The 16305-nt window shown below is 44.4% G+C and overlaps 1 protein-coding gene across 4 annotated transcripts in view; it reads left to right on the top strand.

Moving 5' to 3' along the window:
* Nucleotides 1-16305, top strand: part of CCDC88A (coiled-coil domain containing 88A) — a 2139415-nt gene that overhangs the window by 2102867 nt on the left and 20243 nt on the right. For all 4 annotated transcript variants that reach the window (XM_069608255.1, XM_069608254.1, XM_069608253.1 and 1 more), the window contains one exon: nucleotides 5421-5874. In XM_069608255.1, coding sequence (XP_069464356.1) covers nucleotides 5421-5874 — 454 coding nt within the window. The remainder of the gene's footprint in view (nucleotides 1-5420; nucleotides 5875-16305) is intronic.

Raw genomic sequence — 16305 nt, 5'->3', positions numbered from 1 at the left:
CAACATCCTGGAAAAGTGCAATTATCGTGCTAGTATTCAAAAAGGGAAATAGGGCAAATCCAAAAGACTATCGCCCAATTGCCCTTCTGGATGTGCTGAGCAAGATCTACACCACGCTACGCTATGGATTAAGGCGCTATATAAATAACACATCATTATCATTACTACAATGCAAGCTTTTAGCTTGGACTTCCATGAGCAAGCACATCGAACAGAGACAAACAGGTTTCGTCAAAGGAGAGGGGTGCAGTATAAACCTCTTAATTGTCAACATATTGAAGATGGATGCCATAAGAACAAGAACTAAGATCTACTTGGCCATAATTGACCTATCACATGCTTTTGATAGCATTGATCGGGAGATATTATGGTAAAAAAATGATCATGTGGAAATGTCCTGCAAGTCTTTTTTTGGCTATAAAGGAACTTCACACGAACACGGAAATAAGAATCCGATTGGACCGCTCTGGAAAACTATCTAATCCCATCCGGACACAGTGTGGAGTAAAACAGGGATGCCCTTTAGCCTCCATCATCTTCAATTTGTTCATTTCCGACATCGATCAAACCATTGAAAGTACTACATCCTTCTCGCCTAAAATAAATGGATCTCACATAAGTCGTCTCTTGTACGTGGATGACCTAATACTTCTAGATTCAACTCCAATTGGCCTCCAAAGAAAATTGACCACACTGGGGCAATACGTGAGAACCGATGGTATTAACACCGCAAAATGAGAAATACTTGTACTTGAAAATCTGAGTGGCACAAGACAGCTTCAACAGCCAAACTTGCGATGGCATTTGGACAAAACGTCATTAAACATCACGATGAACACACGATACTTGGGAATGCAAATTAATTCCAACATAAACGGCACTGCATGTGTTGAAGGAACCAAAACATTTTTTTACCAATTGACAATGCAGGCAGCCGCACTAAATAAAAGATACGGCAGATACTCCCTGAGGCCAGCTTTGGCCTTTTATAAACAAAAGGTGGTCCCTGCACTAATCTTTGGTCCTGAATGTGCATTAGGTGGCCGTCAGGAATTGTTGAGTGCTCTTGAGAACATCTTTTGGTCTAGAGTGTTGAATCTACCTAAAGGAACGCCTACACCTTGTATCCGACACAAACCTAGCTTAACATTGATCAAAGCTCGAGTGTGTTGTAACATGCTTTCCTTGTACAGGAAAACGACCATAAAAGAAACACCTCTACAATTCAAGTTCTTGCAAAATACAGGCCCTCTCAACCAGAACCCGGTCTTCACGCTATGGGCAAACCGATGCAGAGACCTAATGTCTGAACTTGACATCAACATAGACACACTACATTCAAACCGAGAGCTTGCCAAAAAAACGCTATGGAGACGTGATTGGTGTATGACCTGTGAACAAAGAAGAGCTCATTGCATAATGGAAAGTGTTGCCTATGACAAAAGAGCCCTTAATGAAATTAAAAACTTTTGGAAATTATTTCCAGACTTGCATGAACTTGAACTTACATGAAGTTTCGATTAATGTGTTTAAAACGAAAGAAAGAACAAGTACCTGGTCAGGGAACAATAATATGATTGATCAATGCAGATTGTGTAAATCCAATGAAGAAACGTTGAAACATCTGACGTTATTTTGTCCGGCAATTCGTCACGAGAGAATGAAACACTTGAGAAGTTTCATTTTGAAGCGTCCTACGTTAAGCGCCGAAGATTGGTGGCAGCTAATGTTTGACGAGACTGACAGGTCCCTAACTTTAGCACTGACTTTTCCGATTGGAGAAATCTTGTTGCGCTTCCAAACCTTGGATGAGGGCCTGTAAATAGCAACTACTTTCATTGTCAATTTGAAAATCACATGTAATTTGCATGAAGCTCTACTGAGTGTAGATGCCACAAAAATCGCCAGAAATAGTAGAACATAGTATGACCATCTGGAGCGTAATCACAAGTTGAAATAAATTGCATGTGAATGGGAAAATGTATTTTAAAGGTTTGTGATAAACCATAAAAAAATGTTTTTTTAAAAGTCTAAAGTTTTGCAAACTCAGTCCATCTAATGTATTGCTGCAGTCCTGCACACTCAGCTGGCCAGGGTCTTCCCGCCCGAGGACCGAGTGGCGAACATTCTGCAGATGGTGCATGTCTTCCAATGCCAAGAGCAAGTTTTGGCCTCGGACGTTCCTGCGTTTAATGGGCCACATGGCCTAGCACATCCTGGTAGTGATGGAGGCTGTGTTGGGCATGTCGCTTTTGCAGCTACTCTGTAGTCCATGGTCTCAATGTCAAGGAAATGTGTCAGACCTTTTGCAGGCCACGAAGAATGTGTTTCATGACCTTGTGTGGTGGTCCCTGAGAGCCAACCTACTGAAGGGGGCATTCCTCCTACAACTTCTTGCCCCAACTGGCAGCAGTCACACATGCTTTCTTAAAAGGCTGGTCTGCTTACTTGCAAGATCTGCCAGTGAGTGGACTGTGGTCCCTCTCAGAGTCTCGGAAAACCATCAACTTGCTGAAATTGAGGGTGATCAGGCTGGCCCAAGTTACCTTCCTCCCCTCTGTACAAGGTAAATGTGTGTTGGTCCTGATTGACAACAGGATGGCCATGCATTACTTCAAAAAGCAAAGTGATGTAGGGTCCTTGTTTCTGTGCAGAAAAGAATGTGACATCTGGCAGAGTCAAAGAACGTCACAGCTGATGAGTTCAGCAGGCAGACTTCAGCTTCCCACTTGTGGGAGCTCTGCTGGGAAGTTCTGAAGGAGACATTCTTCTTGGGAACTGCTCAGATGAACCGTATCACCTACAGTGTCAACATAAAGTGCTAGAGTACTTCTGGAAATGTCCATTTACCCTCCCTTGTGCCTCCCGTTGAGAACGGATACGGATCTTCTCTCCCAATCACAGAGGTGGGTGTTCATCCGAACTCCAGCAGCTTGATCCACCTTTTTGTGGGTTTTTTCGTTGATGGCAGGGCTGTGGCTAACAGACCATGTCAAAATGCTACGATCTTGCTGGTAAAGATGTGTCCGAGGGTCTCTGAGCACATTCGACCAGGGGACTGACTGCCACATCTGCCCTTTAGAGGGTGGGGTCCCTGTCTTGGACATGTGGCAGGCGGTGACATGGACTTCTTTGCACATATTTGACAAACATTACTACTTGGAATTCCTGTCAGGACAGGATACTCACTTCGGCAGAGCAGTTCTCAAGTTTGTTCTGGTCTAGGTGGTGTTCTCTCGCTCTTCTCCCTCCTTCAGATCCACGTACTGCTGGGGAATTCTATGATAGATGAGGAATCCACCGGAGGAAGGAATCTATTAGAAGAACAAATTACTTAGCTCTCAGTACTTTTCTTTCTGATGGATGTTCCTCCCTTGAATTCCTCATCTCCCTCCCAAACTGCCCTTCTTGCCGGTTAGCTTGTACACATTATCGGTTCTGCTGGTCCTCAGTGGCTGAGTTATAGGGAAGAAGGTGGAGCTGAGGTCATGGGGCATGGTGCCTCGATATATACTGGCCCCAACGTCATATCTGGTGCTGGCATAGAGGTGTCGAGCAGAGCTGATGACATATGCTGCACCGCATGGTGGTTATGTAGGTCCATGGCCCGAGGTGTCAATGTGGGGGGAGGACATCTTGATCTCATCTGTTTGGCTTTCACATATCAGGCTTCTCTGTGGAGATTCGCACTGTTTCCCAGAATTTGACAAGTGTCTACTTTCTGTGTCTGGACTGCCTTCTGCAAATTGCAGCAAAGTAGACTTGTGAGCACTGGTTCAGGAAAGCGCATTACAAAAGCTCAAACCATGTCCTTGAATCCCCATTATCTTGTGAGAACCCGTTGCAGCAAGCCCATTTGTTGATCAAAATAATTATTCCCTTTGAATCCAGACCTTTCCTGTTGTAAAGTGTCCAAAACTGGTTCAGGTGGCATTTTAGGAGGGATGGTGCTTTAAATATAAACAGCATAACTGTCAGTATGGCTAACATCAACCTTCTGACTTTAAATGGAGGAGTCATTACAGGAACAGATGGGCGGTCCCAATAGATGATGGGGTGTTTAGAGCTTGGGAGTTCAAGGCCATATTCTCCCCAGGGGTGTGGCAGGCTATACGTTTCACCTTAACTATTCCTGCATGTCGGGGAATCCTGGTATGGACCACTGTGCAAACTAGTTGATCTTGTTCTCCTTAACCTGAATGTAAGGCAGTGCAACATTTATCATTCCCCTCCACTGTACCATAAGCTTCAGAAATATTAGGAATTTAAGAATCTTGAGGCCAACCAACCCCAACCCAAGGTATTTTAGGGGTTCTGGGATTGCAAGTTAACTTGAGGCTGAACTTGGAATGGGAAGCCTGGGGGGGGGAGGGGGTGGGAGGGGGTTCCTTTGTGTACCTCTGCTGGGCCAAGCACCACAGAGCCGGTGGTGGCTGCAGGCCACAGGGTCACCCCAATCCCACCTGGGTTATGGGATTGGAGACTTAATATCAATACATTATATCCGGATCTGCTTAACCTTAATCGTTCTCTTGAGAACAGGTTAGACCATATGAAACCTATAGGAATATATTATCAATGGAAGTACACCTGCGGAGTGATCAACACATTAATCAAGACTGGGACAACCTTTTCATCCCTAATTTATATCATTCTGACTCCCCTATCTCCTTGTCCTTCCAAGCTTAGCATTAATATTCTATCCTTCTAAATGTATCCACATTATTATACCATATCACTGTATCTCCTGATTGTACAGCACCATGTTTCTTCAGTTAAGTTGGTGGTATATAAAGCACAGCAGATATATGCATCTACTATAATTTTACAATTGGGCACCCCTGCAAGAGGCAGAACCACATGTACCACCTACATCATGATGGCACGCTTCTTTGTTTAAACATTTTTCCTGACGTCCACCTCTACAGAACTATGACAACCTTTGACAATGGCAACTACCTTGCTGTCTGCTGGAAAAAAGACCTTCATAAATACATTTATTTCTGATCTGTGTTGTGGATAAATCTAAATCAGTTTTTGAAGAGGAAGCAAATGTCAGGACTTTGGTCTAAATGTATTTCTCTTGTGAGCACTGTTATTTTTATTTGTAAATTGGAACTTCTTGTGATTTTGTGTTGTATCTTTGATTACTTTGAAACTTGTAAATGCAGTTTGATTGAAGTGATCAACTATGTCTAAAGGCACATACATGAAAACAAAAGTAGTGGGAAACATTTGACTTTCAATCACATTTACATTCTTCTTAAAATGTTAATCTCAAGCCAAGTCACTCTAAAGAAAGCTCAAAATAAACATTTACCAAATCACATACACACCACAGGCCTATTTTACAGTATGCTGTATGTAAATACATTCTACGTTTGTTATAACTTATGAATTGTTATTTTTCCCAATTGCAGTCTGCAAGTCAAGAAAATCTGTTAGATGAAGTAATGAAAAATTTGTCAAAATCAGCTGAATTAGTAATGAAGGAAAAGCCATTGAAACTGCCAACAAGCTGTGGTGTTGTCCCATCCACTGACAGAAGGCCTCCCAAACCCGAACAGTGCGTAAGACCAAGCCCCCGAAAGCGAGAGGATGCCAAGATAACAAGCTCTCCAACTCTGAGTTCATCTTGTACTCCAGGAAACGTTGTGCCAGAAATGGAACAAGTAGATACAATGTACCCACAGAGACAATCCAAAAATAGTAACCCCTATGCAACCCTGCCACGTGCAAGCAGCGTCATTTCCACAGCAGAAGGGTCTACTCGAAGGACAAGTATTCATGATTTTTTATCCAAGGACATTAGGCCACCAGTGTCGATTGATATCTCTCCAACTACAGCTGATACAAGCTTTCCTTCAGCCTCCAGTGAGTACTCGGCAGACAAGCAATCCCCTAATTTTCTTGTTGATATAGTGTGTCCTAAACATTCCCCTGTTGAACAAGTTGCATGCAGTGTGGTTCAGACTGCATCCTGTGGATGCGAGTCAGATAATGATTCCTGTAATGTTGTTGAAATGGAGCATTGTGATTGTGAATCAGTTGGGTCAAATGATCTAATGACTGGAGACCCACATGTCACAGGTGCCTTTACATGCACATTGATGTTCAGTGAAGCAGATGAGAAATTAAGAAGTGACTGCAGGCCATGTGCTGCACCTCACATGTGTCCTCCTTTCGTATCCCTCAACACTGAATTAGTCAGCAATATCAGTGGGATACCACAAAGGACTAACTCAAAAGAAACAGAAAAAGACTGTGATTTCCAAAACAAAGCTGAGACAAATCACAAACCAGGGCCACAGACAGCTGCTGATCATTCTCTACAGAACACTGTAGGGATCAGTAGTGAACTTTCCTCTTTGGAGTGTGTAAATACAAATGAATGTGTGGCACAGTTTGTGATGTCTGAGGATAATCAGACGCTTTGGTATGAATATGGCTGTGTTTGAACATGCTTATCAATGTCCATTTCCTGAATCCAGATTCGGCTGATGAGTGTTTAAGATATCTGTCTACAACTATAACTGTGTATGTGTGTTACTTGACTTCAAGCTTATATTTAAATGTCATCTGTGATGGTCTTTGTATGTTGTATTGCTTTCAGCTGATCATTATATTCCTTTAACGTTGTCAGGGGAATCTTTTTAGTATTTTGCACCACAGCCAACGATCTACTGTATTTTCCATTCTATTAAACAAAATCCAAGTTTCGATACCTTTTATCAGTTAGTCCAATAAAAGGTATCACAACTTGGATTTAGGTTTTTTTAAAACTGAATTAACGGTGCCAACCCCTTTTTCTGCCCATTATGTTGTGAAAAGAAAAGTTAGATTTTTGCCGCTTAAGAACCTTGTGAAATGGCAGTAGAGGGATTATTTTTGTTTAAAAAAAAGGCTAGTTTTGAGAAATAGGGGGAGAAGTGTGATTGGCTAAGGGAAAATCCCAAACATTCTTTAAACGGTTCTGTTGTATGTAAATATTTGATCCCATAACAACAACAGAAATAACTAGTGGTTTGGTTGTGAAGTTACTTTTTAACAAATATCTTGCGTTTCCTTTACGGTACCTGGAGCCCTGGAAATACAAAGAAGACATATGTGCCTGCTGTTTATCATATGGTGTTGCTCTTTTAGGTTTTGAGAGATATGCTCACAGGTGATTTAGCTTGGCATTGCGGAGTGCGCCCAAGTGCAACTTTGAACCCTCTGACAGCTCACGTAAAGCTTTAGTATGTTAACTGTATGCTTTTTAAATGTGTCCTGATGCATTTTAATGATGCTTGTCATCTGAAATCAACATGTTTTATTTCTGCTTAATCTAATGCATGTTCAGGCAGTGTGTATGTACGTATGTTGATTTGTATATATTTATAGTCCCAGCTGAGTCCTTTACGTCCTCAGTGCATTCGTGCCCCTGTTACCACAAGGGGTTAACCTATTTGTGTGAAGGAGAAGGCGGAGCTGCCTCAATAAGAAGCCCGGGGGAAGCGGAGCGCAGCGGAGTCCTTTACGTCCTTTAAGCTCCATACGCTCTAGACGTGAACTAATTACGGTAACTGAGTATTGTCAGTCCCTGCGCCCTGCGCCCTGCGCCCTGCGAGTACCTGGATGCGGGTACCCTAAACTGCGTGGAGTCCACGAAGGCTCTAACCGACGGTTTTCTCCTGCCGTCATTACTGGTGTGAGGTACGTTCGGCATTCGAGCCCTCGAGCTCACTTGCGAGGTGAAGCCGTTTTTTTTTTTTTTTTTTTTTTCTTGTGTAGCTGGAGGGCGGGGGGGGGAGAGACGGACTACGGCAGCTCCTTAAGCTGTCGGGCGTTCCCCCGCCCCTCCAGATCAGTGGCTTCTTAACGGCCTTGGCTTCTTACGGCTCACAGAGGGCGGGAGCATACGTCTGGATGTGCCTTCCACGAAGTTAATGGTTTTCTCTTTCGGGCTATTGAACTTTCAAATCATAGTCATTGCATGGGTCGCATCTCTGTTTGACTATGGTAGATTATGGCAGTATAAGGCCCATAGGATAAAGAACCTTGGACTTTGGACACTGGACATTGGACCTACGGTCAATTAATTTTCACTTTGAATATTTAAAGTGTTTTAAAGTATTTTTATATATACCAGTTTATCTTTTTTTTTTTTTTTTTTTTTCTTTATTTTTTTTAACTATATGTCGGCCATCTGCTGTCGCTGTGACTGATGCTGCTGCCATATTAGGAGGGCCTTTTTAATAGGTGGCTATTAATCTTTTGTACACTGTCTTAACCTACCTTTTTATTCTCTATATTTTATTTGTATCTTATTCATACCCTATCTCCACCTCTTTTCTTGGCAGGTGGTTGTGTGGGGGCTGCGAGATTTTTTCTCTCCCCCACTCCTCCTGCATTTGGTGTTTAACCCCCCACCTGGAGTTTGAGCCTGTGAGGGTGAGTGTGAGTGGCTGTTTCATTCACCCTTCATTCCCCAAAACGCTTGTGCGGATTCAGTGGCATTTATAATCCGCCCATATGGGGAAGCGTAAAGCAGGGGAGGGGGGGGCAATAGGAAATGGTGCAAAAAAACAAAAAAATGGAGCTATAGCAAAAACGAATAAACCTCCGAAATCTGTCAAATCTACAGTGAATAGAGTCGCTAACTCTTCTCAAAGATCGCTGGACTCTTATATGGATGTCATGGCCAGCAAAATTGTGAACTGCATGAATGCAGTGGAGTGTGCCCCCAGAGTGGTAAGCCCACAGCGGAATGGGAGTGGTCTTGTAGGTCCAGGGGAGTTAGGAGAGGAAGAGGTAGTCGCCAGCGTAAGTTCTAGGCTGACTGGGGCCATAACTAAAGCGGTGGTAGATGGTGCAGGGATGCCCCCGCTGACGTCGCAACCCCAGTATTTAAGGGAGGAGGCCCCCAGACCCATTAACAAAGAGCTAGAGATTTTGGATCTTGGGTCTCTGGATAGCTCTATAGCTAGTGAAGGAGATAAAGGATGGCTAGAGGCCCTTCTGGATGAAAAACTTAAACCCCTACAATTACTATTGAATTCTTTGAAGGGACTCAAAGAAGGGGTATTAAACACCTTGGCCATAATGGACGACTCCATCAGAGTGGTCTCCCAGAAGTTGGGCACCCTGGTCATTGCTGTGGAGGAGCTGGGAAAAGTGGATAGGACTTGCCAAAGTACATTATTAACCCCTCCGGATAACGTTAATACTTCTAATAGCGGAAGGGGTTTAGATTTACAGGGGAAGGCATCTGATGTCATCGTCATAGGGGAAGTGGAAGTAGCCACCGAGGCACAGAAAGAGGCAAGAGAGCCTGAGCTGGATGGATTGAAGGGCAAACCGGATGATAGGCCTAAGTCACAAGATTTGGGGTTGGGGCAGGGGAGCATAACCATTTTAAATCTCCCCCCGGAAGCAACCCCTCTTGTGGGGATTATTACAGGATTGCCTGGGCTTCCATCTGGAAATTTTGAATCAACTCTCTCATTGATCAATAAAGCATCCCACTGGATCAACACCAATGTGATAGGGCCAAAGATAGATCCTAAACTCATTCGTATGGCCAGGCGAGTGGGTTGGGTGGGGAATATGCCAAAGAATCTGAGTGGGGATTGTGTGGTAATTACCCTATCTGACCCCCAGATTATGGACTATCTTTTGAACACTAATCTGGCCCGAGGCCTCAAGCCCAATGGTAATCAATTGTTTAGCAAATTGCTCCCTTTGGATTACTTTTATGCACGCAAAGGGGGGCAATTGGTGCATAATCAACCCACTAGAAGTTTGAGGCGAGGTGGGTTTGTAGGGAATGACAATACCTTGGGTGGGCAGCCCCCCATTAATAACCCGGTAGGTAGCTGGAGTGTGGTCCGGGCGAATAAGGGCCAGAGTATTGTCCCGGGAAGGAACATTTCAGCTCCCCTGCCCCTGGATAACCAATTTGAGATCTTGACATCCTGTGAGGATGTAGATTGACAATTGGAGGAGGCAGTGGGAACTGTATCGGTGCAACCTTTGCCTGCACCCCGGGAGGCTTGCGCAGAAGAAAGGCCTCACCTGCGCATGCTGTCTTGGAACATAGCAGGCTCATTCAGTAAATTGAAGTTGGCCCCGGTGATGGAGCTTCTGCAAGCTAATTCAGTAGTCCTACTTCAGGAAACATGGGCAATAGAAACCCCGCACCTCGATGGTTTTGTTTCCTTTGATATTCCAGCTAATAAAAAACCGAGAGGAAGACAATATGGTGGTTTATGTATACTAATAAAGACCTCTCTTGAATGTACGATTGAGCGATTACAGACAGGGCTAGATTTCTTGCAAGTGTTATTCCTAACTACTCGCAAGGGAACTACTTTATGTATAATCAACTTTTATAACAGCCCCCATATCTCTGACCTGGACAGGCTAACTAAAGTCAAAAAGTTTATGGAAGATCTATTGTCCAGGGGCAGGAACAAAAGTATGTTTTATATTTGGGGGGGCGATTTCAATATTAAAATGGGAGGGGGGATTGACTCGGATATTCTCGACCCTTGGGAGGACCAGATAGAGAATATCCCGCCCAGATGCATGCGAGATGGGAGAGTTTGTCCCAAAGGTTTACAGCTAAGTTTATGGCTGTTGGAGTGGGGCTTTCGCATAGTGAATGGCCGTCTGGCTCCAGACATACCGGGTGCAGTGACCTTCAATAACCATCTTGGAAGCTCCACAATCGACTATTTTTGCATCTCTATAAACCTTTGGAAATCAGCTGTAAGTTTTGAAGTATTGGCTGACCCACATAGTGACCACTTACCCATTTGCCTGAAGCTGAAGGGTTTGATGGGGGAGGGGGTTTCGCAGGTAATAGCCCCTACCCCCTCTATGGGTATACCTATTGGTACCAGAAGAATCAAATGGGAGAAAATTCAAAGGGGGGACTTACACCATAAAGCCATCACTGACAACATATCCCTTGTGATGAATATTTTGGATGATTGCTCACCGCCGGGGGTAACAGTAAAGAAATTTGTGGAATTGACGGTTGCCCTTACTAACAAATTCTCGATAACAACAAGGCCAAAGGGTAAGGAAACAAACAGAGGTTGGATTGATGAAGCTTGTAAAGGGGCCAAGAAAACTTTACTATCAACCCTAAAGGATCCATCCAGTAGCAGACCTATGATTGCCCAAGCTAGGAAGACCTACAAAATGGAACTAAAGAGGAGGAAAAATGAGTTGGAAAGGGCAGCATGGGAAGGTTTTCTGGATGTGGCTCGAAGGGGGGACCAGAAGGCCTTTTGGGCATATGTAAAAAGTGGCCCTCAGGAATGTGGTTTCAATGAGGGAAGTGGTACTTATGTGGAGGAAGGGGCTTGGCTATCCCATTTTGGGAATTTATTTGGCTTAGAGGGTGGACAGGATATTTTAGATCGGGCAGATGTCTGCTTGAAATTTGAGGTGGAGGAGACGGTAAAGGCCATAAAGCTCCAAGCTCTTAACCGAGCCCCGGGGCCAGATATGATCCCTTCGGACCTGTTTCAGGACCCTATTGCATTGTGGGCACCGCTTTTAACGGTGGTTTTTAATGCTTGCTTAAAGCTAGGGGAGTATCCCCCGTCCTGGAAAAAGGCCATAATCTTTCCAATATTTAAAAAAGGAGACATTTCTAGCCCAGGCGCATATAGGCCTATCTCTTTGCTAGACTCTTCCTTTAAAGTATTTGGGAGAATTTTGTTAGCACGAATTGAAAACTGGATTGGGGCACAGTCAATCTTGTCAGACATCCAATTTGGATTCCGTCCTGGTGTAGGCACTATTGAACAGAGCCTTAATCTTTACATTTTGGTGGCCAACTCAGTATTTAGATTGGGCGAGTCAGTTTATCTGGCCTTCATGGACCTAAGCACTGCCTTTGATAAAGTGGATAGAGCTAAGCTCTGGGCAGTGCTTGGGTCCTTGGGGTGCCCGGGGGAGATCCTGCAGGCTTTGGTTGACCTCCACACAGATAACGAGGCTTGTGTACGTAGTGGGCCGGGTGGGCACTGTACAGCTTGCTTCCGGGTGGGATGCGGTGTAAGGCAGGGGTGTGTGCTTGCTCCCATTTGCTTTTGCCTATATATCAATGGTCTCTCGCGGGACCTCACTGATGTAAGGGCAGACTATTTGGTTTTGGGGGCTAGGGGCTTTCCGGTCCTGGCCTATGCAGACGACACAGTCCTAATAGCCAGAACACCAAGGGCTTTACAGGTCCTGATCGACGCCTATGCAACCTTTATGAACAACTTGGGCCTAAAAATCAATACTAAAAAGTCAGCAGTCATGGCATGTGTTGGAAGGAAACGTTCAGCACCAATGAAACCTATGCTATGCGTTGGGGAAACAATCCCTAGAGTCAAGGTGTTTGACTATCTTGGGATTAGTTTCTCAGAGGCCCTAAATGGAAGGGCACATGTGGAAAAGCAATCGGCAAAGATGAGCCAACAGATAGGGGGGCTTTTTAGGTTTGCATCAAGAAGCAGAGCACAGCCTCTTGACGTGATTCTAAAAATTTATGGTGCACAAGTTTTGGCAACCACTCTGTATGGTGCAGCTATTTGGGGTTTCCAAAACGCAGCTGAAATCCAAGGTAAAGAAAACAAATTTTTTAGAAACTTGTTGGGGCTACCGACCAGCGCCCCCGGTTTAGCTGTTCATAGAGAATTGGGGGCAGAGTTTTGGGAGGATCAGTGGTCGATGGCACCTTTACTTTTTTGGATTCGGCTGTGGGTTAACGAACATGCAACTTTGTGCCATTATATCTTACGCACTGTGCTGAGCAGATCAGGATGGAAAAAAATCCCATGGCTAGCCTATGTTTCTGCCAAATTGGGGGAAGCCAACCTAAGTGCCCTGTTTCCACCTGAAACCTTAATTACTAAGCTTGAGGGGGCAGCCTATAAGGCTAAACTGGGAGAAATTGCAGCCAGGAGAAAAATTCTCCTGGGTTACACCCAGAAATATGATTCTTTTCATTGCAGTATTAGTAATCTCTCTGGAATCCAACCATATTTGATTAGGAGCATTTTTAAAACAGAAAGGTGGTTGATCACGAGGGCCCGCTTTGATTGCCTTCGGCTACAGGGAAACACATGTAATTGGAAACATTTTCCCAGTGATGCCGGCTGCCCAGTCTGTGGTCACAAGCGTGAGGACCTCGTGCATTTGTTGTTTTTTTGCACAGGATATACGGGTATCAGGAGAATGACCTTGGTCCCCGCTCTCAAGAAAACGGAGATTCGTTTACATAAGGTCGCTCTAGAGTTTCTCCTGAGTGCCGAGTCCGTTTTTACATCTTGGGCATTGTTGACTTTTTTAAAAAGAGCTATGTATTTTAGAAAGAGCCTTTTGAAATTGCAAGGTGGGGGTAGTTAGTGCCACCAATTTTTATAATGAATTGTGTATGGGGAAAAGGGGTTGATCATAATGTACAATATTTAAAATGTGCCCTCATGACTGGAAAACAAGTGTCAGTTGTTTTTATTATGGTTGACTGTGATTTGTAATCTTTGGTACCCATTTTTATCTGTCTTTCATACAATTGGTGCCTTTGTAATGTTGGAAATGTGTAATTTATGTCGTTTAATGGAATTTTTTATATTTCCGAATAAACTTGTTTGATGATGATGATATTTCTCTAGTATGTTTTCAAAGCTACTTTACAACGCAAACAACCCGGCACAATCCAGATGCTGAATAATGGATATTAGCAGAATTATTTTTTAACAGAGGCGTTTTCCCTTTTTACAGAAGCAACTATAGGCAGCTTTTTTATTTCAAATGCCCAGAAGGACATGCTAAAGGCCAGCAACACCCTTCTGTATTGTGTATGTGTTTGTGAGTTAAAAGGAGACTGAAGACACTGACCTAAGGTCATGATTAAGAGTGTGTATATGGTGAAGCATTTGTGAAAGTAGTCCGGATGTACCTCATTTATCCTTGTGTATGATACAAAGCACATGAAAAAGTAAATGATCCCCAACGGGCAAACCAATGAAGGTCAAATATATATGGCACAGAAAATGCCTGTGGCTTTTAAGACTGCCTCCACTGTCATGCACTCTTTGGAGTCCCTCTGAGGCTCTTAGAATGATCCTTACATTGCATTATTATGATCAAGTCTCAAATGGGTTTATAGTCATAGTTTCGAATCAAAAGATTCGAAAAACAAAAGTTTCGAAAACAAAAGCTGCGACATGCTATACTTAACATGCAAAGTGCATTTCTTTCTAAACCAATCCTTTGACAATAGCCATGGATTGGTTTCAATTGAAATGCACTTGTACATGTTAAAAGTAGCATTTCAATGGTTTTTTTTGGTAACGTTGAAACGTTAGATGGAGCTGTCCAGTCTTGTAATTTCAGCACTGGACAGCTCCATGTAACGTTTCAAAGTGTTTGTGCATATTGGCATTTAAATGTTTTTTTTTAACTTTGAAACGTTACATGGAGCTGTCCAGTGCTGTAATTTCAGCACTGGACAGCTCCATTTAACGTATATTGGGGGTGGTTTCCCCCCTTCTATCCTCCCAACCCTCACGGCACCCTCCCACCCGCAACCCTAACACAAGCCCCAACCCTAACCCAAGTTTCAAAAGGCAAACTTTCACATTTTTTCAAACAAATTGTCATTCGAAAGAATGGCATTTCGGAGAAAAGAAATTCGAAAGTTTGCCTTTTGAAACTTTTGTATTCGAAAAAATGACTGGACACCCTCACATGAATGACTGCTATAATCAATGTGGCCTCTACACTGGAGGATAGAGGTTGTGGGATGATATTGAGTAGACTAAGATGGACAGGGCATATGTACACCACCAAGTAATTTAGAGGTCAAAAGAAGAAGTGTTGTCAAAAAAAAATCTAGTTCCTTACCACCAATACCAGATCATGGGAGCCGCTAACGGGGTGAGAGGAATAGGATACCAGAACTAGCAAGACATTTGCCTTTTACACATCCATTCCTAGGCATAAGCAAGACAATCTTATATCCCAGGACCAGGGTTAGCAGCTCCTCTGCTTCTAAACCACCAACTTTAACCACAAACTGGGTATTGTTGGTGTGTACATTTTCACATCAAACTCGCCACAAATGATCATTGCAGCCTGCAGCATGATCTCTGTGCAATTGCATGAGGCTCTGCGGAGGCCAGGCAAAATAGAGTGTGAGCTAGGCCTCTAAAACGGGACGCAGCACTAAGAAGGTGTATTTGCTTCGTCTTTAGAGCGGAACGCCCATTATGTACTGTAATACTGTTACGTCCTGTCCCCTTTCCTCCATACTGTATGGGCGTCCCTCGCGAGGGATGGGAGACGGAACCTTTTTCACCAGAAAAATCTTCTTCCCCTTTAAATTTAGAGGCGCGTGGCCCTGGGAGCATGCGCTCGCCTGACTCCGCCCACCTGTGCCACTCCCCAGTCTCTTTTTTCACGTCGACAGGATCGGCCCGCATTCACCAGCATTTCTGGGTTTGGCTTTGGCCATGTGATACCACGCGCTCTTCCCCATGTATTCTTCTAGCTTTGTCTTTTTTTTTCAATTAGGTACTTGGTCCTCCGACACCACGCTCCTCCCAGGCGCATGTGGACCCCCATGCCCTTGGCCTCTGCTGCCTTGGCCCCGACCACGGCTGCAAAGGTTGTTCCGTGTGCGATTCACTGACTCCACGGGCACGGAAGAACAGGCTAGCTAGGTGGAGGGAGCTCTTTCAGAAGTCACCTCCGGAGGACCTAAAGGACAAACATCGCTCGAGGCTGAAGGAAAGGCCTCTATTCACCATTGCACCCCGTAAAGGTGACTCCTTCCCAAGGAAGCGCCCAACCAGTTTTGGGTTCTAGCACCAGCACATGTACCGAGGCTAGTCCAGCTACCGGCCTCACGGACGAGGGGTTTCTGGATCCTTCCAGGGTCAGTGCTGAGGGACTGCAAGGTTCTTTTACCGGTGTTACTCCCAAGGGGGCCGTAGTACCACCTTCATGCAGCACTACCGGCAGCTCTGCCAAGGGAAAACGCCTTCCAGGTCACGGCCTGAGGTGCAGGATAGTCCTTTTGTTCCAACACCAAGTGTCTTGCACAGGCATTACGACTTTGGCACGTGGCACGCAGCTCGACAAAATGGCCTCTGCGCCAGGCGAGATGGCCACTCATCCGATACCCCCTCTTGTGGAGCGGGTGGAGGAAAGAGTCATGATGCGTGGCCTACAGTTTATCCATCAGTAGGGCAGGTTTCTCCTGCACCGTGTGCCCCGGCCCCAGTTGTCCTTAGCCATGCTGTCAATATCACTTGC

This window comes from Ambystoma mexicanum, chromosome 4q, assembly GCF_040938575.1.
Source record: "Ambystoma mexicanum isolate Mex_15411 chromosome 4q, UKY_AmexF1_1, whole genome shotgun sequence".
In the NCBI taxonomy this organism is placed as follows: domain Eukaryota; kingdom Metazoa; phylum Chordata; class Amphibia; order Caudata; family Ambystomatidae; genus Ambystoma; species Ambystoma mexicanum.
The sequence above is the reverse complement of the archived record's forward strand: the minus strand, read 5'-3'. Positions and strand labels throughout refer to the sequence as shown.